At 42.5% G+C, this 24,512-nt stretch overlaps 1 protein-coding gene across 1 annotated transcript in view; it reads left to right on the top strand.

Annotated features, from left to right (window-relative positions):
* The first annotated feature begins 10,076 nt into the window (after nucleotides 1–10,076).
* RGS20 (regulator of G protein signaling 20) overlaps nucleotides 10,077–24,512 on the top strand; it is a 77,037-nt gene continuing 62,601 nt past the window's right edge. The window contains exon 1 of the mRNA XM_077765016.1: nucleotides 10,077–10,367. Coding sequence (XP_077621142.1) covers nucleotides 10,152–10,367 — 216 coding nt within the window. The 5' untranslated portion in view covers nucleotides 10,077–10,151. The remainder of the gene's footprint in view (nucleotides 10,368–24,512) is intronic.

Raw genomic sequence — 24,512 nt, 5'->3', positions numbered from 1 at the left:
ATGAGATGAGATGATGAGATGAGACAGAAAAAATTTTAATACAAATTTTTAAATTTAAAAAATAGCCCTCCCTGTGCTGACAGCTCGGAGCCTGGAGGCTGGTTCAGATTCAGTCTCTCTCTTTGTCTGTCCCTCCCCCCCACCGCTTACCCCCTCCTCTGCTCACGCTCTGTCTCTCAATCTCTCAAAAACAAACATTTAAAAAATTTGTTTAATAAAAAAATAAAAAATGGCCCTCCAATATCCTAAATGTCCTCATATCATTATTTTTATTCCCCACTTACAGGGAAACTGGTTTCCACTATCGAGATACAAAATATAAATCTCAGGGGCGCCTGGGTGGCTTAGTCGGTTAAGCATCCGACTTTCGCTTGGGTCATGNAAAATATAAATCTCAGTGCCTCTGATATTGGAAGAAATCCTCTTGCGATTCATGTCATGGTGGGTGCCTTGAGGACAGACACTGGGTGCAGAATTCTGGAATGTAAGCAATATCATATATCACGAGAGGTCAAGAATTTCTGAGAAAAACAAGGATCCAAACTATACATCTGAAAAAACAAATATTAAAATCCTCCCTTCTTATCATTTTTCTTAATATCTTAGTTATGGGATGTGGGTTGCCATGTGAATAAAGATGAAATGGGGAAGAAATGGAATGTATACTGTGCTCTGAGTTTCATGTATAATGTCCATGTAACGTTTCTTCCTGGAAGTCAGTTTGAAAGCAGGCTATAACCTATTCCGTCTTGATGCCTACCAGTATCAAGATTTTAGCAAAATATATTGGAGCAGAACTGAGCTCTATTTTCTGATGGCAGTTGTGGAAGTCTAGACACAATGGACCTGTTGGTGCCAGTCACATGGGCGTGTGGAGTTTGAAATTCATGTGGAATACCAGCTGGGAATGTCAAGGAATCAGGTAAACCGATCTTTCTAGAGTTTGGCGTGGAGGCTGGACTGGAGATCTGATGTGGGTGTCCTCCACGTGGGACACAAAGGCCAGTCCTGAGAACTGATGCCGTTGGCCAACAGTACGAAGTGAAGGAGGCTGAGGGCAGAATCCCAGGGACATACTACTTATGGATTAGGAAGGGGAAAATGAATAATGAAAGGAAGTTTCCAGATAGGTAGTTGGAAAAATCTATGGAGAGCTGACAACACTAAGGGGCAGAAAGTTTCAAAGCAGAGGGCCCGGCTTACTGTGTCAGATGCTACAGCTAGGTCACGTGAAGGAAGAGAGAAAAGGGCCCCAAATATTCTGTGAGTAAGAGGTGACTCCTGGCCTTGATGATGGAAGTTTCAGGGCAGGCTGAAGGATGATTACAGTTTTATGGAGATTTTCAAAGGCTGAAGTTAACAATGGTCTTTATACGTGGCCAAAGAACCACTCATTTAACCTGTTTGGTAGGACTAAATTCCAACACCCAATCTTTTAACTTCTCTTTTATTTATGTTTTTTAATTGTTTATTTATTTTGAGAGAGAGAGAGAGAGAATGAGCAGAGGAGGGGCAGAGACAGACCGAGACAGAATCTGAAGCAGGCTCCAGGCTCTGAGCTGTCAGCACAGAGCCCAACCTGGGACTGGAACCCACGAGCCATGAGATCATGACCTGAGCTGAAGTTGGATCCTTAACCAACTGAGCCACCCAGGTGCCCCTAAACTTCTCTTTTATATCTCAAAGAGCTAATATCTGGACTATAACCTCCCTAAAATAAGTAGTAAGTAGTAAGGATGACTTCTTACTGCCATCAGGTAAATGTGTTTATTCACTGGCCAGGTTTCAAAGTAAACCAAGTGGAGAAATCAAGAAATTTTTCACTTTATTCATGCAGAATTTTTTTCCTGAGGCACTCAGAGAAACAGGGCTTTCACTGACCCACACCAACACACATCTCATTATCCTACTAGGTCTGATAGTGAAAAGGGGTCTGGGGCTTCATCTTCAAGATATTTTTTGAATATCATACTTTATCATAAAAATGAATGCTTAATGTCATGCTACAGAAAGGAGGCGAACGTCGTTGGTAGATCTAGAAATTATTCAAACTGAAGCATATACTGTATGTATACTTTTGGTCAGAGTAGAGAAAATAATAAACCAGAACAGGTGAGAGTTCCATGGATAATTTATATTTCGATGAATTAAACAAAAATTAAACTTGATAAAGCTCAAGGAATTCAATTTCAGTTCTTTTGATTATAATAAAATACCTTTGATTACCATATTTAAACAAAGGATATATTAAGCTGCCATTTTTACAAATAGTTAAAAACACTAGTTTTATTCATTATGAAGCTTAGAGAAGAGAGGAAGAAATTAAAAAAAATTTTTTTTAATGTTTTATTTATTTCTAGGAGAGAGAGAGAGAGAGAGACAGCGTGAGCAGGGGAGGGTCAGAGAGAGAGGGAGTCACAGACTGAAACAGGCTCCAGGCTCCGAGCTGGCAGTCAGCACAGAGCCCGACGCGGGGCTCGAACCCACGAACCGCGAGATCATGACCTAAGCGAAAGTTGGACGTTTAACCGACTAAGCCACCCAGGCGCCCCAGAAGAAATTTTATTCTATTGTCACTTTCTTATATGTTGAGTCTGAAAATATCTGAGTTTTGTATCAATGTGTCAAGAGTACAGATACTGAGAGGAAGAAAATGAAAATATTAAAAGATTGAATTTATACTTATTCTTAGGGGAAATATATTAAAAACTCACACATAAGAAGTTAAACCACTGGCATAAAATTGATTTATATAACTATTGCTCTGGGCCGAATTGTGTCTTTCCCCCCAAAATTCCCATGATGAAGTCCCAATCCCCAGTACCTCAGAATGTGACTTGGAGGTAAGGTCTTTAAAAAGGTGATTAAAAGTTAAAATAAGGTCCTTAGGGTGGGCCCGAATCCAACATAACTGGTGTCCTTATAAAAACAAGAGATTAGGGGGCGCCTGAGTGGCTCAGTCAGTTGAGCGTCCGACTTCGGCTCAGGTCATGATCTCGCGGTTCACGGGTTCAAGCCCCTCGGCGGCCTCTGTGCTGACAGCTAAACTCAGAGCCTGGAGCCTGTTTTAGACTCTGTGTCTCCCTCTCTCTCTCTGACCCTCCCCTGCTCACGCTCTCTCTCTCTCTCAGAAATAAATAAAACATTAAAAAAAGTTATTTTTAAAAAGAAGAGATTAGGACATAAACATTGAGGAAGAATATGTACTCCCTACCTATTGCCCATGTAACAAAATCCAGACTTCCTGGCCTAGCATTCAATGCTCCCTGCAATATGGACCCAACGCCGTTCCTTCCCTTGGGCTCTAGTCCATTTGTTATCACAAGCTGAAGAGACCTGACGGGTTCCGTGTCTCTCCTTCACTCCACCTCTCACCTTATACGAGGAAGGTCCTCTTGACCCTCCTCCGCTACTCATCCCCAGCCATCAACCAAGCCCCAGCCCAGAACCTACTTAGCACTTACTATCTCTGTATCATTCAGTTGCTGCTTCATCTAAACTTAAACACTTCTCTATATTCTTATATTCTACTGCTATCAAAGTTCTTATATTCTACTGCTATCAAAGTTCATTTGCAATATAATGTTCTTTTTGGGGCGTCTGGGTAGCTCAGTCGGTTAAGCATCCGACTTCGGCTCAGGTCACAATCTCCCAGTTCATGGGTTCAAGCCCCGCGTCGGGCTCTGTGCTGACAGCTCAGAGCCTGGAGCCTGCTTCGGTTTCTGGTCTCTTTCTCTCTCTCTCTCTGCCCCTCCCCAGCTCACACTCTGTCTCTCAAAAATAAATAAACATTAAATATGTAACATATATATATATATAACACATTCTTTTTAATAACTTTTATTCTCAGGAAACTTTTGTAAGTTGACCAAAAGGTTGCAAACTGACTTTTAATAGCTTTTTCTCCAAATAGACCTTTCTTAAAATAAAAAGATTAGTTGGCCTAAATTTCCACTGATTTCTGTCTACATAGTCAATGCTTCCTTCTCCAGTAATTTTCTCCTTTTTACTCATTTCCTATATTTTTAGAGCTTGTACATTCAATGGAAACTGGGGAGATAATATTGTGGCAAAATGGTTCTTGAAGTTGAGAAAACCATAGACATTACAGTGATCTGTGACCCATAATGACTCAACCCTATCTGCCAACATTTTTAGTATTTAGCTTCTTTTGTTAGGGAGAAACTAAATTCACTTTAAATTTTGGCTTGATTTTTTTTCTCTCTCTCTTGGATTGGGCAAAAATGAGGAAACCATAGAGAAGCACTGCTTCAGACTAAGAAAAGGACTTCTGGAGCGCCTGGGTGGCTCAGTCAGTTAAGCGTCCAACTTTGGCTCAGGTCATGATCTCACGATTCGTGGGTTCGAGCCCTGTGTCGGGCTCTGTGCTGACAACTCAGAGCCTGGAGCCTGTTTTAGATTCTATGTCTCCCTCTCTCTCTGCCCCTCCCCACTCATGCTCTGTCTCTCTCTATCTCAAAAATAAATAAACTGTAAAACAAAAAGAAAGAAAGAAAAGGACTTCTGACTGTATTAGTTTCTTAGGACCACTGTATCAAATTGTTACAAATTTGGAGGCTAAAAAAACCCCAGAGGTTCCAGATATGTATTCTTTCCCCGTTCTGGAGGCCAGAAATCTAAAATCAAGGTGTCAGCGAGACTATGCTCCCGCCCAAGGCTCTGGGGTACAATCTAGTCCCTGCCTCTTCTAGCTTCTGGTGGCTGCAGTATTCCAAACTCTACCTCCACGGTCACAATCCTCCTCCCACCTCTATGCCTTATGAGCCCCTTGTCATTGGATTTAGGGCCCACCTGGATAACTGAAGATGATCTCCTCGTCTCAAAATCCTTAACTTAATAATATCTGCAAAGACCCTTTTCCGAATAAGGAAACATTCACAGACTCCGAGGATCTGATGTGGACCTATCTTTTAGGGACCACCATTTAGTCGCCACCTTTAGAAACACAGATCCTAATTAGAAGGAGGCAAAGGGCAGGAAACAGAGCATGGCCAAGCGTTGCCTGGACGCTGTCTGACCCCCTGATTTGTTTCGAGCGTGTGTGTCAGCTGGCTGGTCCTCAATAGACCCAGATGGCCATCAGGCGTCGGGAGCCTACGTAAGCAAACCAAAACCTAAGCCAGATCAATTCCCATGGAGGCACTTGCATCCTTCCAGAAGACAAAATTTAAGAGCCACAAATCAAAACAGCCAACTAGGTTTCCTGAACTGAGGCCACTGCTTAAGCTGTGGCCACGTGACTAGTCCCTTGCTTCGCCTCTGCTTCTGCTCTGTAAAAGCCTTTCCCCCAACTCCTGTTCACAGGGTGCTCCAAGCCATGTTCGGTTCAGCACTGCCTGATTGGAGTCTATGTCTACTCGGACAAACCCTTCAAAATGTCATCATGCCTCAGTTTGTCTTTTAAAAGTTCTGGTGTCAGAAACAAGATCCAAAGGAGACCCTGATGGCCCTCAGGGAGCACTCAGGCACAGGTACCTGCGGAGTCCACTGTGACTACTTCTGTCTTTGAGGGCGCAGAAAGTTCCTGTCTGATCTGAGCTCTGCCGCTTTTGCACGGTGAGCCCTCCAGCTTGCTCTGAGCCTTTCTTTTTCCAGACTTGGTCCAAAGCTGCCTCCGTCGTGAGGCCTCCCGAAGGTAAAATTCTGTTTTAATGAAAAAAAGAGAGAGAGCAAAACGAAATGCGTTCCTCCAAGAGCTGGGACTCCTCCATCTAGGACTCTGGCTGAGAATATGGAGAAAAATTATGAGCCCAGAACCTAGGTATGTCTGAATGAGCGGATGAACTTGACCAAAGATAATCTTAAATTACAGTGGCCATAGTGGGGAACTTCTAACCTAGATAACCTTATCAGTTTATAAGGTGCCCTAGAGAAAAAGGACACTTCCCTCCAATAATGGGTATGCAGAAGTCTCCTAAGACACTAAATGAGTTAAAAATTGCCCCTTCAAAAATTTCTTTACAAAAAGCAAATGAAAATATCTTAAGTCTATCACAAATACTAGTAAGAAGCTTTAGTCATCAGAGCAAGTAATCTTGATTTACTGCAACTGCCAGAAACACAATTTGGATCCAACAGTTCTTTTAGAAACTAGTGAGTTTGTATTATTAGATTTGTTTCATGGCTAAAATTTAAAAAGTATCTGCTATATGTTCATATTTATACACACACACAGACACACACACATATATATGTCTACTCGGACAAATCCTTCAATATATTACACACACACACATTTATACGTGTGTGTGTGTGTGTGTGTGTTATAAATGTGTGATTTTTCTATCTCCAGATGGTATTGGCAAAATTAGTTTGTAATGACACTCTATTTAATTGACTTAAAAATAAATTAAGTATTTACATAAATTAAGTATTTTCTCAAATCTAGAAACTAACCCAAATGTTTTTCAAGTTCACATGAGCTGGGATCGTCTTTGGTATACAAAAGCTAGTCCAAGTTGGGTTGGCTTAATGAAAACATTCATGTCTTCAGAGTTATCAACATTAAATACAACGCAGACATAGAACTTTAGTTCTACTTAGGTTTACTAGTCAAATAAGTTCATATTATGGCTGTTACAAAATATTTCAACAAGAGAAATAACTTGAGATTGTGGATAGCTGTTTAATATCTTGGGAATTTTTCAGGAATAATCTAAACATAATTGTTAAGAGCAAGTGCAACAAGGGGTGCCTGGCTGGCTCAATTGGTAGAGCATGCCACTCTTGATCTCAGGGTTGAGCTTCTCTCTATCTCTTCTGCCCCTCCCCTGCTCATGTGTGCCCAGGCTTCTTTCTCTCTCTAATAGAGGTAGATAGATGATAGGCAGAGAGAGAGAGAGATAAATAAAATGTATTTACTCATTCTAAAGGAACAACCCAGAATCTTTTCCAGTTATTGAATCTGGCTGAAAGTCAAGGATCACTTAGTGATTTGCACACCTTTCCATCTGGCCCACGTGTGGGTCTTTAAGGCTATCAATCCAGGATTAAGTGACCCTACTACCGCTCTTCTACCACTTTCAACACCCAGTAATGGAGGAAAACCAAGGTAACCATTTGGATCCACGACACCCGGCAAACATTGCCTATCCTGTCAGTAGAGCAAATGCCGTGACCCACGGCCAACTGGGCAGTCTTGGGAAGTTCCCTGGTCTTGGTCTTCCAGCACTGTCTGAAACTGGAGATGGACCCCTGTAAGGATGTCCCTCTGTGGCTCTGCATATCGTCAGTCTCATCGGCATGAGGGAAGAGTGTTGGCTGGCCTCCTCCAGGCTGATGGTTTTTCTGTTCCTCTCCATTACCATTTACTCAACTGGCTGTCAACCCACCAGCTTTCTGCCTCTCTGAGGAGCTAACACCCAAGTCAGAGTCGTATAGATTAGGAATCCACTAACCTCTCTCTTCACACCACTCTCTCAGCTGTTTGTGCCTCCCACACACAGGTCTGTCAGTTACACTGACCCTTAAGGAGATGTCCTGTTTCTTGAGGTAATGAAAAATAAATACATATTTGCCAATAAGTACTTTACTCAACTCTGGCAGATGATAAAATTCGTTCTTCCTGCAAATTCCTCCTACTTCCATCTCCAGCAAACTTGGTTTTTTACACAGAATGCCAGGGAAGGCCAATCGATGCCGCTGTGTGCCCCTAGACGCACATACCCCCTGAATACGAAACAATAATGTTTACCAGGATCTCTCAAGAACTGAGTGTGCAATGTTTTATTAGCAGACCTAGATAAAATTGTTGACAAATCTGATTTAAGATGAAATAATTTTCATAGAAATAGAAAGCAGTTTCCAAAAACGAGAATTTTTACAAGTATGGGGAAAATGCTAAGGAGAACTTAACAAATGTTTGAAAGAAATGTTTCCTCCAAGGTCTGACCCCAAAAATAGAGTGTGCAAAAACACAAGTCAGAGCAAGAGAAAAACGCTGGTGGGCCGAAATGACATCACTGAGGAAAAAGAGAAACATGAATGATTTGGTTTGCGGAGTGGCTCAGGACAATGTGCCCTGGCCCTAGGATGTGGACACGGGGGGGGTTGGTCCCAACTGTAGTACTACCTGGACACACCACCTAATATCCCAGACAGGTTTCCCCAGGCACAAAATGCACCAAGAAAAATGAGTAGGAGGAAAAAATAATCTTCCAGCCCAAAGGCTGCCCACGTCAAGTTGAGATTATTAATACCACGTATACCATTTTCATTCTGAGTCCAGAACCAGGTCCCGGGACCCTCAGACCAGTGATATAGTTCGACCGTATCTTCACTCAACTGACCCCGGGGAACAGAACTGTCAAGTTATGTACCCACTGCACCGTGCTGAAACATTTGGTCACTTGAAGAAGTTGCCTCTCTTTTTAAAAAAGGTTTAACAGCATTATTGAGATCAAATTCACATACCATATAATTCACCCATTTAACATATACAACTTAAGGGTTTTTAGTGTATTCACTGGGTTGTGAAACCATCACCGAAATCAGTTTTATGACATTTACGTCACCCCGAAAAAGAAACTTCTTATTCATTGAAGTTTCCCCAAACCCCCTGCCCTAGGCAACCACTAATCTACTTTCTAGATTTGCCTGCTCCAGACATTTTCTTATAAATGGAATCACACACCATGTGGTCTTTTGTGACTGGCTTCTCTCGGCATGTTTTTAAGGTTTATCCATGTTACAGCCTGTGTCCGAACTTCATCCTTTTCTGTTGTACGGATATACTTCACTTTGGTTATCAGTGGATGGGCATATGGATTCCAGTTACTGGACATTTGTACGCAAGCCTTCACGTGAACACACGTTTCACTTCTCTGGCTTCAGTAGACATGTAGGAGGAAACTGCTGGGTCTTATGGTAACTATGTTGAACACTTTGAGGAACTGCCAAACTGTTTTTCCAAAGTGGTTGTGACATTTTATGTTTCCACGGGCAATGCATGAGAGTACTATTTTCTCCACATACTAACATTTGTCGTTGTCTGTCTTTTGATTAAAACCAACCTATTACATGTAAAATCATTGTACTTTTGACTTGCGTTTCCCTAATGGTTAATGACGTTGAGCATCTTTTCATGGGCTTATTGGCCATTTGTATATCTTCTTTGGAGAAATGTCTATTTAGATACATCACCCATTTTAAGCTAACTTTTGTTTTATTGCTTTATTTTTTGAAAATTTATTTTTGAGAGAGAGAGAGCATGAACAGGAGAGAGGCTGAGAGAGAGGAAGACAAAGAATCCAAAGCAGGCTCTGCATGACAGCAGCGAGCTTTATGCTGGGCTCGAACTCACAAACCACAGGTCATGACCTGAGCCGAATTTGGACACTCAACCGACTGAGCCACCCAGGTGCTCCTAAAGGAAACTTCTTCAGTTCATAATCTCCAGGATACACACCTGGGGCCTTTATCTCCATGCACCCCAGACCCACCAGGGGCTCCTTGAGCACGAGACACCTCTCAAGGTATTATGTCCTGCCCTTTTGCACTCTGTTGAATAATCTTTATTTATAAGGCACTTTACAAAGATGAAGTATGATGTGCGAAGCCAACTCTTGGCTTAGTCATTAGATGACCAGTTACCTCCTAAGAAAAATCACTTTCATCCTACATGACATCAATCAAGAAGTGTAATAATCCTTGGGCTTAATTTTGGGTATGAGTTGAGCATACATTTCTAGCCACATTTCTGACTGCTGCTAACATGACCTTTGAAGAAACCTAAACAGCTTAGGTGGACCGCCCGTCTCTCAACTGCACAGCCCAAGATTATCGGCCCTAGTCCCTGCCTCGCACAACTAATGCAGAATATTGCAAAGCAATCTATTTTATCATTCTATCCTAAGCAAATAGATCACTTAAATCATTTCTTTCCATTTGAGGATTAAATTTGAATTAGTAGTACATTTCTGCCAGTAGGGGGCAGTCATAACACACCTAGACAATCAAAATAGAAGGCTCTACCCAGAATAGAACACTAAAGAACGGTGGATAAGCTGCTGATCCACCAAACAGATTATCCTTTTACTTAAAATAGTGTAACTTTCCAGAGAGGTCCCTAGCTGACTGACAGATGGTCCAGCATTGGCCAATTGAAGAGAAACAGAGTGGACCCTGGGCTAATGTTGTTAAAATCAGGCTGCAGGACTCATTTGGACCTTCCCTGTAAAAACATGCCCAGTCCTTCCCCAGACAAGCCAGAGTGCCTCCAGAAACATTTCTCCAGGCCATCTCTGTGGAAGCAATTTCTGCCCCTGCCTCGGGCTGAGGGATATAATGCCAGTATTCACCAAGCCATGGAAAATGAAGGAAGCCCCAAGACTGTGCGTGACGTCAAGGTAAGATGATCTCCACCTTCCATGATCCTTTCTGGACAAGGAAAAGGTTTATCTGGAAAGAATATGAAACCATAAGCAAGCTTTGGCTCAGGGAGCTACTGCTCACTCTATCCTATTGACAATTTGTCAAAATGTTTTCAAGCCGACCCCCAGAGAAAAACTAGAACCTTGATAATAATTACCTGCTCTGTCCAGTTTCCTCCGATCTAAACAGCTTCCCTTTACTAAGACAAATGCTTACTTTTTATTGTTTTTTTGCTTGTTTCAGGAGGTGATGTTTTAAACAAGCAGAAAACTTAGCCATAGGTTTTTATGACTATTGATGCTCTGTGGCTACTGTGGCTTAGATGTTTTTCTCCAAAATAAAAATTATATCCCATGTAGTAATGAAAGAAAAATTACAGACCACGTTCTACCGAAATTGCTTGAGAAAAAACTGATAAGACAATACAGGAACATGAGAACATTAAGAAGCTAAGGGATGCTTTTTCTGAAATACATAGTTTCTTAAGGTGAATTTTCTAAGCATGGATTCTATCAATGGGTAACATTATTTCCCCAAAGAGTGACAATTTACCTGCTCAGTGTTGTGTGTATCTTTGTAGTTTAAGTCTGTAAATCCTCTTCACTATTAATAGAATCATCTCTTACGAGGTTACTTGGAGTGGAGGGGATGAGCATGTGCTACTGGCTTCCAATAATCAGAGCTGAGAATTAAATGCTTCAATCATACCGCGGCAAACCTACCCAAATACCTTAACACCGAAACATTTATCGTTCCTTGTGTGATGGCTCATACCCTGAGAATAATCATGATTTCGTGCCAGTCATGTTATTTTAACCAGTTGGGAAAAGAAGGAAAGTGTTGTGTGTTTTTGTTTGTTTTTATAAATGCTTATTTATTTATTTTTGAGACAGAGAGAGAAAAACAAACACAAGTGGGGGAGAGGCAGAGAGAGCGAGGGAGACACAGAATCTGAGGCAGGCTCCAGGCTCTGAGCTGTCACTGCAGAGCCTGACCTGGGGCTTGAACCCACAATCTATGAGATCATGACCTGAACCAAAGTCAGATGCTTAACCGACTAAGCCACCCAGGCACCCCAAGTGTTGGGTTTTTCACTAAGTCATTAAAAAGATTTTTTGTAGAAATGTACTGACCTTCACTTTTGAGCTTTCGGACAGACATGAACAAATAATATGTGAAACCCCACTGCCCTCGTTATCACCTGAGTACTAGGTCTTTAGGAAACTAAAATGAAATGGATATACTGGCCAGAAGTCCTTCATTAATGGGTGTCTAATCCTAAATGCAAAAGAGATTTCTGAAGAAACAGCAACAACATACGTATGTTTTGTGTGTGTGCACATATATATATTATGCACCTATACATATAATATGTAATATATGTGTGTGTGTACACATATAATTTCAAAGTTCTAAGTGTTTTAGGGGGAACGCTTTAAGCAGAACCATAGACAAATGAATTGGGGAAGTATTTATGAATCAGCGGTACATCTTCCCACGGCATCCTGAAATCAAATGTACCGCCAGCCCCACGCAATCCTAGCTGCCATCCTGACTTCGGAATAGGTCAGCCTGTAAAGCCAAGGTATGAGCAGTCAGGAGTGAGCCCGTTGGGATGCTACTGGCCTCTCCAATCAGTTCTGCCTCTTCAAAAAAATCGTTTTTGTCGCATCTGAATACAGATACTCATACAGGTGAACGTGTCCCTCTTCTAGCATATATAAGGACGGTAGAACTTGATTCACTTTAATTCTACAAATATAACCGTATCCATGTTATCTGCAACACCTGGGCCAGCTTTTGAGAAGGATATGCTCCTTCCTCTCGACAGGCTTACAGTATATTGGGAAAGATAAACATTATCAACATATGATCATATTCTCGGCATGACTTATGTCAGTGGGAGATGATAGCCATATAAGTACAATCTTTCGATCATTAAGGAAATAAGAAGCTAGGATGGTATATGAGGAATATGAAATGAGCAACTGAAAATGGCCTAATGAAAGAGTGAAAGAGATGAAATGTAAGGTAGGAAAGTGAAATAATGTCTAGAAAGGTAGAAAAGTAGACAGGGAGACAGACATGGGCCAGAATGTGTCTAGATGTCTAGAGGCCGATGATGGAAACATTTAAAATCTTAGACTGAAGCCTCACGTCTTATACAGAAATTAACTCAAAATGCATCACGGACTTTAAAAAGTACAACCATAAGTAAAATAAAACTTCTTGGAAAAAAAAGTTTCTCTAAACCTTTGACTGACCTAAGGCTAAGAAGAGTTCTTAGACGTCCGAATATAGTTCCTAAAGAAAAAAATAGTAAGTTGAACCTCAAAATATCAAAAATAAACCTTTGCTCTGCCAAAACCCCTATTAAGAGGATAAAAAGACAACCTACAGACTTTGAGGAAATATTCGAGAATCCTGTATCTGACAAAGGCCTCGTATTTAGACTATATAAAGAACTCTCAAAACTCTGGAATAAAATAACAAAAAAATCCAACTAGAATAGCAGCCTTTTATCAAAGAGCATATGCAGATGGCAAATAAACACATGAAAAAGATAGTTAACATCATAGCCACAAGGAAAACTCAAACTAAAAACACAATAAAATACTACTACATCCCTATCAGAATGGCTAAAATGAGAAAACAATGGAAAAAAACCCAAGTGCTGGCAAGGATATAGAAGAACTAGATCACCCAAGTGTTCCTGGTAAGAACGCACAGTGGCTCAGCCAGTCTGGAAAACCATCTGGCAGTTTCTTTCCGAACCAAACATGCAACAATCACATGGCCCACATATTTCACTATTGGCCACTTACCCCGGGGAGAAATGAAAACACTCATTTACACAAAATCAGTATGCTAACGCTCACAGCAGCTTCACGGAGAAGAGCCAAAACCTAGAAACATCCCAAAAGTCCTTCAAACGTCTAACGAAGGACTGTGGTATGTCCATGCTATGGAATACTAATGAAGCAACAATAAAAGAATCAACTGTTGATACGCAAAAGGAATGAACTGTTCCTTTTCTCGAAATAAAATTATAGAGTTCGAGAACAGATTCGTGGTTGCCAACGATTGGGGGAACTTTGGGGAGGCGGGACAGTTCTTTATCTTGATTTCGGTGGTGGTGACACACACCTCCAGGTGTGATAAGACTTTTTAGGAGTACACACAGATACACACACACACACACACACACACACACACACACGAGTGCTCGGGAAGACTTGGGAAACCTGAAAAAGCTCTATGAATGGCACAAAGTCAGTTTCCCCGATTTTGGTATCGTACAACAGTCACGCATTTTCCTTTGGGGAAGCTGAGTGACAGATGCCTGGGACCACTGCACATCCTCTCTTGGAACTTAACCATGAATACATCATTATTTCAAAATAGAAAGTTAAAAGAAAACAAACCTCCAAAGGTAGGTGGCCTGCGGACACCTGCATCNAGCAGGCTCCAGGCTCTGAGCTAACTGTCAGCACAGAGCCCAATGCGGGGCTCGAACCCATGAACCATGAGATCATGACCTGAGCTGAAGTCGGACGCTTAACCGTCTGAGCCACCCAGGAGCCCCTCGGCTCATGTGGATTCTTAACCAATGTCACTGGGTGGGTAGCACTGGGGTCATTAGACCTGTTTTAGAGATGAGAATGCCAGTTTAGAAACACTGGATGGTTACATTGTGTGAAGTCAGCTCCATGGTGATTTGAACCCAGGTGTCTGGTTGTTGTCTTTTTTTTTTTTTTGGTGCTGATTTCATTTCTAATTCAATGTCTTCTGACTGTGATTTACAAAGTAGACTATAATTTCACGGGCCTGAAGTCAGATTTCTTAATAGAGTTTTCTTTGTGCATTCAACCTAAAGTACTCCTACGTGGGCCACTAGTTTGCTACAAAATAAATTCATACCCCCACACATATAATCACGCACCTGTCTTCCTCAGAATATTTTTCTCCATTGGGATTTTTGCTTCCTTTCTTTCACTCAGGACGAGGAGTGCAAATGGAATGCCGAGTGTCCCCTGGGCTAATCACTCCCTAACTGATAGACAAGAGAAAGAGAGAAAGCATAAAGCCACACTGGCAAGAAGTCAAATCCATCTATCGATACAGATTTATATGTGGATATGTGTATGCGCCCCTCTTCAGTAATAAAAACGGTCCGAGCTTCGACAAGAAAGTCCCTTCCACCAAATTATTTTTTTAACCTGGAGATCAAGAGTCACATGCTTTCCAGACCGAGCCAGCCAGGGAACCCTCCACGAAATTATTTTTCATATCGTTCCAACATCAATGCGTCTCTAAGAGCACAGGCTTCTAAGTGCCCTCCTGTTCCAGCCATGTGATCCCTTGAGCAGCTGATCAAAGCACTTGTTTGGGGATGTTACAGACCAAAAGGGCAAAAATAAATGTCGAGGCCCCAAAGTGTAGCTACAAAGACAGTGCTGCTTTGTGTGATGAAAAGGATGCAGAAGAGAAGAAAAAAAATATCCTAGTAAAAAAGGAATTATGTTTCTAGTATCCAATACCTTAACATAAATGTACTCAGAAGACAAAATTATTTTGTCCTGCTTTCATGTGAGAAAGAGTAAGCTCAGTAAGGATAAAATTGGGGGTTTTTTTTTGAAGGCCCTCTGAAAAGAATTCTGTAGTAATTAGTTTAACACTTAAGATGTTCACAAACCTCTGGAGAAAAAGGTTCATTTGGAAGTATGTCGTGATTAGATCTTCTATAGTTCGCATGCAAATGTTAATCGGCAATCCTCCAGTACCTATTACGGCAGATTTCTAGCTGAGGTTGCTAATAATAATAGCAAAGTATTAGTATTCGTATTATTAGTATTATTATTGAGGTATAGTTGACATATAATGTTATAGTAGTTTCAGGTGTACCACATAGTGATTCAACAATTCCTTATTTTTTCTTTTTTTTTTTTTAATGTTTTATTTATTTCTAGGAGAGAGAGAGAGAGAGCGTGAGCAGGGGAGGGTCAGAGAGAGAGGGAGTCACAGACTGAAACAGGCTCCAGGCTCTGAGCTGGCAATCAGCACCCCGTGGCACTAAGCCACCCAGGCACCCTGTGATTCAACAATTCTATAGGCACCTGGGTGGCTCAGTCGGTTAAGCGTCCGACTTCGGCTCACGTCATGATCACACAGTTCGTGAGTTCAAGCCCCACGTCAGGCTCTGTGCTGACAGCTAGCTCAGAGCCTGGAGCCTGCTTCAGATTCTGTCTCCCTCTCTCTGACCCTCCCCTGCTCACACTATCTCTCTCTCTCTCAGAAATAAATAAAACATTTAAAAAAAAAAACCAGTTCTATACATTATGCTATGATCACCAGCAGCATGGCTGTCTTTAACTCAGAGGCAGGACAGCCCAACGAGACTCCAGATTCAGGGCTTTCAGTGAGCCCTCTGTATATCGCCTTCCTTTGATGAGGACATTAAGGAAGCCCGGGGGTATAGTCTTTGCAAAGGTGGAAAAAGTTCCTCAATTACTCCATCTGTAGCTCATAGAACCCAGGACAATTGTGTCACATTAAAAGCAAAACAAAAATGAAGTCAAATAATATTTCAGCTTATCATAAAGGGTATGGTTATTGTCCCAGAGTTGTGCTTGTATAGCTCATTTGGATTCTCTCTTACCTTCATGAAGATCTAGGTTGCCAGCTCATGCCGTCCAAAGTAAGAAAGGAAACAGTGATCAGTTCCAAAGTGAATGGTGAAAAGTAACTGCAAAAATCCTTCATATGATTTTCATAAAATTTAAGAAATGTTTTCATGAATAACAAATAAATGTTTCCCCTTGGCTGACAAAAACACCAGACACCAAATATTAGATCTTTACTGCAAAGAGCCCAACTCAGACAACTCCTCTATATCAGTCAGATAGGCCGGCTCATGCTGCAGTAATAAACAGGGCCCCTAAATCTCACTGCCTTACAACAAAAGCATATTTTTCAGTCATGCCAATTTGAGGTAGGTCAGACTCTACCCAGTGACTGGTTCCATCTTGGTGGCTATGCCACGTAGTGGATCCAAAGTCACCCTATAGGCATATTTAGGAAAAGGAGAGTGGGGAAAGGAAGCTTAACTCCCTGTGGGGGAGGCAAATGTCATCACTTCCATTCATGTTCACCCTGATCAGAGCTGAGCACCTGGCCAATGTAATTGCAAAGGAGACTGGGAAACATAGAAATGACCTAAGTACTGAGAGGCCTCACCATGCCCACCATACCTCCCACTCGACTCTATTTTTTTTTTTAATATTTTTTATTTATTTCTAGGAGAGAGAGAGAAAGACAGCGTGAGCAGGGGAGGGTCAGAGAGAGAGGGAGATACAGACTCTGAAACAGGCTCCAGGCTCTGAGCTGGCAGTCAGCACAGAGCCCGATGCGGGGCTCGAACCCACGAACGGCGAGATCATGACCTAAGCGAAAGTCGGATGCTTAACCCACTAAGCCACCCAGGCGCCCCTTGACTCTATTTTTAATAGAACACTCAGATGGCTACCAAAAGGAGTAAAGCATTCTTTATACTTCAGAAAAAAATGTATATTTTTAAAAATATATACATATGCATACCTACATGAAAGAATGTATAATATGTATCTGTGCTTCTCAATTGATTTTAAGAAGTCAATCCTCTGAAGTTAAGAATCAGCCATTCATTACTTTTCATGAATTATCTTAAAGGAGGCTTCTGAGAAAATACCACTCTTCCCTCCAGCAGGAATATCAAAATTAAAGCCAAGTGCTTGCTTCCTAAAACCCAAAGTTTCATTTCCCACCCTGGAACTAAAGATCTTTCTACTCTGAAAATAACACTGTACGTAAAAAATCCACAAGTCCTATTCTTCAAAGTTTGAGATAAAAACCTTTCAATACAAGGTTTGGTCATGTTTGCCGTGTTTTAGACATTTAAATCATTGTCTTTGAGGGGTTTACATTAAAAATTAGTTTTTTGGGAGCGCCCGGGTAGCTCAGTCAGTTGAGCGTCTCCCTTTCTCTCTGACCCTCCCTTGCTCACACTGTCTCTCTCTCTCTCAAAAATAAATAAAAACATTTTAAAAATGTTTTTAAATTAGGTTTTTGCCATTGGATTATATTTTCAGAGGCCAACATCTCCACTGGTGCTATGAAGTGATTTGTTTTAGCAAAGAGAAATCATATTTTAAGGTATTTCTTTTCTCTTCTGAAGTTTTTCTGAAAGAGAATGGGTTCAAGGATATCTGGCATCATGTAGTTTCCTAATGTGGCCCAAGTTTGCTTTTGTTCTTGAGAATGAAAACCTAGAGTTTCCGAAACACAAATGAAGGCAGGGATTCTAAAACTGATGCCTCTGTGTGGCTCTCTGGGGGTTCTGATTCACACAACGCTCAGCGTACAGTGATAAGTCCTATTCCTTAGCAGTGTCCCAGAATTCTCAAACACTTCTTTTCTTTCTAAGTTTTTATTTCAACTCCAGTGAGTTAACATACAGTGTAATATTAGCGTCAGGTGCACAATATCGTGACTCAACGCTTCCAGACATCACCCGGTGCTCCTCATGACCAGTGCGTTCCTTAATCCCCACCCCACCTTCCCTCTGGTGACCCTAGTTTATTCTCTATAGTTAAGAGTCTGTTTCTTGGTTTACCTCTCTCTCTCTTTTTCTTTGCATATTTGTTTTTTTTTCTTAAATTCCAGATATGAGTGAAGTCATATGGTATCTTTATTTCTCTCACTTATTTCACATAGCAGAAAAGTTCTTAACTTACAGGGTACTGTAGGGGCGTCTGGGTGGCTCAGTTCGTTGAGAATCCAACTTTGGCTTGGGTCATGATCCTGCAGTTTGTGAGTTCGAGCCCCGTGTCGGGCTCTGTGCTGACAGCTTGGAGCCTGGAGCTTGTCTTCGGATTCTGTGTCTCCCTCTCTCTCTGCCCCTCTCCCGTTTGTGCTCTGTCTCTCAAAATAAATAAATAAATGTAAAAACAAAATTAAAAAAAAATGTACAGGGTACTGTAGCATGCCACAGAGCCCTAATTATGCAAGGGCAGAACATTACCCCTTCAGTGGAAAACCCCACACAGTGTTTCTCTTCTCACCTTATAAATCTCTGAAGCACTAAATAACTGAAGACAAACTGATTTACAGCAAGAGCTTCGAAGAAAAAAACCCAATGTCCCAAGAATTATTCATAAGCAAGTATCATTCATGCCCTCACTCAAGAAAAGCATTTTAAGATATGCAAGTATATGGATGATGACACAGCCACACTTCCTGTATAAATCACATGAAAACATGGTTCATAGTAATGACAAATGAAGGCAAAATAAGAATTCAAATATGAGGAAGTCATGGTTGGGAAGGATTGATGGTGATTATTGAAAACAGTCACTCGGGGAGGTATTAGATGTAAAAAGTGACTGCACAATGTGATTATCGTTTATAAGTTTGGGTCTGTTATAAAAAGGAGAAACAAATGAGGGAAGAGGCTTACAATTCCATATTAAATTCACAGACACAAAGAGAGGAAGGGAGAAGATGAGAAACGGCGGATCCTACTCCTCACGTCCAGTAAAAGGAAGTCAGAAGAGACTGTGGTCATGTTTAAAAAAAAAAAATCCTTAAGAGGCAAGCGGAAATGTTTTCAGAAGAAAGACATGTGACCTTGGACTTCCTTTAAAAGAACAGGGGGAGTGGGGAGTAAGGGGGTGCAGGGTATGAGATGAACTAGAATTGGCATAATGCTGATACTGAGTGACAGACATGAGAATACCGGAGTCTTTTTTTATTTGAAAATTAACGGAATAAAAAGATTTAATCTCAAGGACTGGAGTTTGGAATTTACCCTTTGAAATTAAGCAACAAATAGACTCATAAATACATAACTACAACTTTCCATGTATGTATTTACACCACAGCGGTAGCTGTTACTAGCACACACTTCAGACATTCACTGCACAGCACAGCTGATCTTGACCTTTCAGAAAAATCTGTAAAAATGGCAAAAGATCCTGTCTGGAAGTCTAAAACACATACTATCCTGGTTGGCCTCATACTGTTTGGGCTTTTTTTTTCCCCCATAAATCCCATAATGCTCAGATTTTAAATTAATGGTTAGGAAAAATATATCTAAGTCTCACTTTCCCTATTCAAAAGATCTCATAAAATCATGTTGCTGGCTTTCCCGTCAAAATCAAGCCTGGCTCAGTTGAAGAGCATGTGACTCCTGATCTCAGGGTTGTGAGTTCAAGCCCCACAGGGGGTGTAGAGACTACTAAAAAAGAAATAAATAAACTTAAAAGAAAACCAAGCCAGCCTTCACAAAACCATAATATCATTGTGAATATCTTAGGAAATTTACATTACAGTTTTGCCTTCTTGTAAGGTAGAGATGTAGGTGAACTTACTGGGAACATTTGATAGTAAATTTGTTGTTATAGGTTCTGTCTGAACCATGTATTTCTATCCTGTGGGTAAAAGCAATTCAGATTAGGTTTGTGTCTTTTGGCTCTTTATTTAGAAACTTTCGTGAAATGGTTTCATACTTACTGCAATTAAAATGACTGAGAAAAGGATTTTTTTTTAATGTTTATTTATTATTGAGACAGACAGAAACAGAGCATGAGTGGGGGAGGAGCAGAGAGAGAGGGGGACACAGAATCCGAAGCAGGCTCCAGGCCCTGAGCTGTCAGCACAGAGCCCGACACGGGGCTCGAAGCCACGTACTGTGAGATCATGACCTGAGCCAGAGTCAGATGTTCAACCGACTGAGCCACCCAGGCACCCCTGAGAAAAGGAATTTAAAAAAAAAAAAAAGCAAATATGCTCACAGACAATATTCAGTTTAAACCATGCAGTGACTATTGAAATAGACTCCAAATATTCAGTAATAAAACCCAAATTGCAGAGTCCGTCACTAATTGAATCTGACATCAATTATGTAACCAAATATGATTCTCCATACGAATATATTTCGCTTATAGAATTTTGAAAATCAGCACTAAAAATTGTAAGGCTTCATTTTCAACTGATAGACCGTCCCAAGGACTTTTATTTGACCTAATACCACAGATGAACTAAAGCATCATGGGTACAGTCTCAACGCATTTTGGCAACTGCTTTTTCAGACTGTGTACGGCCAGAAGAAACAGTAGGCAGGAAACAGCAGGCAGGCAGGAGCCCGGCAGCTCAGGAACCTGAGCCTACGAGTCTGTGGAAAGTGCTAGAAAGACAGGTCAGCTTCAGAAAGCAGACTCCCATCATCGCATCTCCATGTTCTCACTGCCAAGTCCCAGGAGCGGGAATCTGGCCCAGTAGGGGTCTGGTGTCTACCCGCCGGACCAATCAGCCCTGGCCATTCTGTAGGTTGTGACAATCTGAAAGGAGCTGACCAACATGATTTGAGGGACTGCAATGCTGAATTGGTGTACGGCCTCCCCAAATAACCATGATACTAGACGGAAACAGTGCTAATACGGAGATTTTGAGTTCTGGCATTTTTAGAGCTATCACTTACAAGCTTTATAACCACATTTCAGAGACAGATCTGCCCATCTCCTCCGTTTAGCCCCTACTGAGCAAAGATCTGTGGGTGGGCCCCTTATCAACTGGAGTCTAAAGTCACCAGCCAAACCCTTCCCCCCACCAGACATGGCGGACTGTGAGGTTCACATGACCCTCTGAGCTCCCTTGAGTCAGGCCAGAATGACCCAGTGCAGGTCCAATGCGTCTGGTAACCCAGACACGCTGCTATATGAATAATTTTACCTGTAAATCATCATTAAAGGTTGCTCGAGGTTATGTAAGAATGGTGGAGCAGAAAGGACCAAACGGAATGAATAATACATTACTAAAAAGAAAGGATCAAAGCATTTGAGATTACCAATTTCACACCACATTTCTCCATTCTGTAATGAATCTGCTCTCTCTGCCTCTGCAAGTCGGACCGAGCCCCATTTATTTAAGACTTTCATCTGTGGCCATGTGCCCAGAATGTCACATGTTCTGAAGGGCATATTATTTTAAGTTTTCGGTCAAGGAGAGAGCTTTACTACCAGCAGCATCGCCCAAGGAGGACATGCACTGAATTCTAGAGGCACCTTTGTTACAGAGAAAGTTTGCAGGATTGAACACTACGCATATGATTAGCAAATAAAAGCCACATGCTGTAGCTTCCTTCTTTCTATGTTTGTCTTTTTTTTAAAAATAGCTGCAAATGGACTATTTTTAACAGGGTACTGGTGCCATTAAGGTCGGTGAGCTTCCCTCTCCCAGAGCTGCAATTTTGGAACAGGAAGCCAACATTTTCCATCTTTTGTTGGCCCCGAGGTTTTGGCGAACTAGTCATCATGTTAGGCGCACTCTTTACAACACTCGGATTGGCAGGGTGAAGTCGCGGAGGGTATGAGAGACAGGAAGCAAAGGAAGTCCTCCCAGGCACCGTGCCCATCAGCCTGGGCCAGACGGGGAGATCACAGAAGTGCGCCACCCTCGCTCTCCACACCCCCCCTTAGGCCCTTCTCGAACATTTCCAGGCACACCAGAGGCAATTCATTTTCTCAGCGCGGCCTGGTTTCTCCCATTAGACAAAACATAAAGTTCAAATTCATTTGCACTTCGATGTAAATACATTTAAGAGATCATTCCTTCTCATGAAACCTGTAAGGTTAAGATCAGAGCCACGGGCAATGAGAAAGAGTGAAAGCTGGCCATGTGTAGCAACGTGGATGGAACTCGAGGGTGTTATGCTGAGCGAAATAAGTCAGGCAGAGAAGGACCATATGTTTTCACTCAGATGTGGATCAGGAGAAACTTAACAGAGGACCATGGGGGAGGGGAAGGGGAAAAGATAGTTAAGGAGAGGGAGGGAGGCAAACCATAAGAGACGCTTAAATACTGAGAACAAACTGAGGACTGATGGGGGGACAAGGGGGGGATGGGCGTGGAGGAGGGCACTTGTGGGGATGAGCACTGGGTGTTCTATGGAAACCAACTTGACAATAAACTATAAACGGAAAAAAAAAAGATTAGAGCCACAGGATGAACTTGCAGGGGTGGGATCTGAGGCACAGAGAAGCTGAGCAGAAGAGAAACCTTGGTATTTGGGGCTATTTCTGACCCCTCGTCAGAAGCCACACTCCAGCCTGGTCCACATCCCAGCTGCCCCTGGCACCGGCAGCGTTCCGGCGTCCTCTGGAAACTTCAAGAGCCTCCTCTTTCTCTGCGCAGCCTTGGCCAAAGGCCAGGTAATAACTTTGTTTGGCTCATCCATCAGAAACAGCTGGTTTTCGGGCGCCTGTGGGGCTCAGTCAGTTAAGCCTTGGACTCTTGATTTCAGTTCAGGTCAAGATCCCAAGGTCATGGGATTGAGCCCCACATCAGGCTCCACACTGCCTGCTTGGGATTCTCTCTCCCTCCCTCTCCCCAACTCACACAGCGTGCACTCACTCTCTCTCTCAAAATAAATAGACACCTTTTAAAAAGAAGAAATGACTTGGGTTTTAGAAACAGGAAATGGCAAAAGGGAGGAGAAAAAAATGAACACCTTTGGATTTTAGAAAATCAGGGCAGCAGAGGGCTCATGACCATTTCAAATGCCTTCTCACTGAATCGAGACGCCGTGCTCAGCTGCACCCTCTTGCACACAGCTCTGCACCTCGTGCCCAGATGCAATAGCCATTCTGGGGACCCAAGCGCAAGACAGGCTCCATGTCCTAACACTTTGTAAAAGCAAGACCCGGGGGAGCCAAAGAATGGTGAATGCTGACATCTGCTGGACGTGACCGCACTGCAGGATCTCCATCTAGTAAAACCCACAGCTGCGGCGGAACCGAAGGAAGTCTGGTTACTTGAAGACGTCCTTTCTCCCAACTGCAAAAGTTCAGCTACGCCCATCTTTTTGGCGTTCGCAGGCACAAACCAGGCAGTACGACGACATAAAAGCAATGTCTTCGTAATGGCCAAGAACTGGTTTTGAATTCAGGTCCAAATCGGGTTTAATTCTCTGAGTCCTAGTTTTCATCTGTAAANTCGAACCCACGAACTGCGAGATCATGACCCAAGCGAAAGTCGGACGCTTAACCGACTAAGCCACCCAGGTGTCCCTGCTATTAGGTTTTTTTAATGAGATACTTTGAGTTGTAAAACGCAATCTGTACCCACTGGTCCAGGCTTCCCATTGGTCCCACGCCGCTGTCCTGAGGAAGCCCTGGAACTTACATGCGTGATTTCTACCCCGTTTCCCTCACAGCAGTTGTTGACTTCATTATTCCATCCACAGGCACAGCCTCACACATGACTGGCACATGAGAAGAGCCCAGTCAACGCTGATCTGCCGACTGATTAGTACACAGAAATGTGTTCTTTTGCTTCTCCGTTCCCACCACATGGGTGAAATACTGAGTTTTCCCTACCTCTGTAAGCTAAGGCCATCGTTAGAATCTCATGTGCTGTGAAGGAAACTCATGATAGTTATGGATCCTGAATGGTTTCCAACTCTGTAATTTCAAGTCAGGGCCAACGTCCAGCCTCCTCAAGAAAAACACCCCTTTTCAAATGCAGAGCAAAGCGATCCAATGCAGTGGTGTCTCAAAGAAATCAATGCAGGCTAACAAGTTCTCCAGACAGCCAGGCCAGCAGAGAGGGAGAGAGAGAGAGAGAGAGAGAGAGCGCACGAGCGCGCCTTGGGGCGGGNCCAGGCCAGCAGAGAGGGAGAGAGAGGGAGAGAGAGAGAGAGAGAGAGAGAGAGAGAGAGCGCGAGCGCGCCTTGGGGCGGCGCCCTGTGCAGCCTTGGTGAGACTCGCACAAAGCCTGGTTTATTAGGAGCCAGCAGAAGAGCTACAAGGCCCAGGCACAAATGTCCACTTTGGGGGGATCAATGTCTTCCCTTGTTCTTGCCATGTTGGTTTTTGCACTCCATCGGCATGAAATCGGTGGGTCTGGCTGGGGACCGTAGGGACACACAGAGGCCAAGGTCCTCGAGGAAGGCCTGCCCGTGTTCTGTTTTGCATCACACCTTCTCGGAGCACCCATTTTAGTAAGCCCCACGCCCTGGAGGCTAGTGCATGGGATTGTGGTAGCTTCTATCTTGCCGCTTCTTATCTATTGCAATTTAAGATTTG

Source organism: Crocuta crocuta, unplaced genomic scaffold (assembly GCF_008692635.1).
Source record: "Crocuta crocuta isolate KB4526 unplaced genomic scaffold, BGI_CrCroc_1.0 scaffold94, whole genome shotgun sequence".
NCBI classification, from domain to species: Eukaryota; Metazoa; Chordata; class Mammalia; order Carnivora; family Hyaenidae; genus Crocuta; species Crocuta crocuta.
The sequence above is the reverse complement of the archived record's forward strand: the minus strand, read 5'-3'. Positions and strand labels throughout refer to the sequence as shown.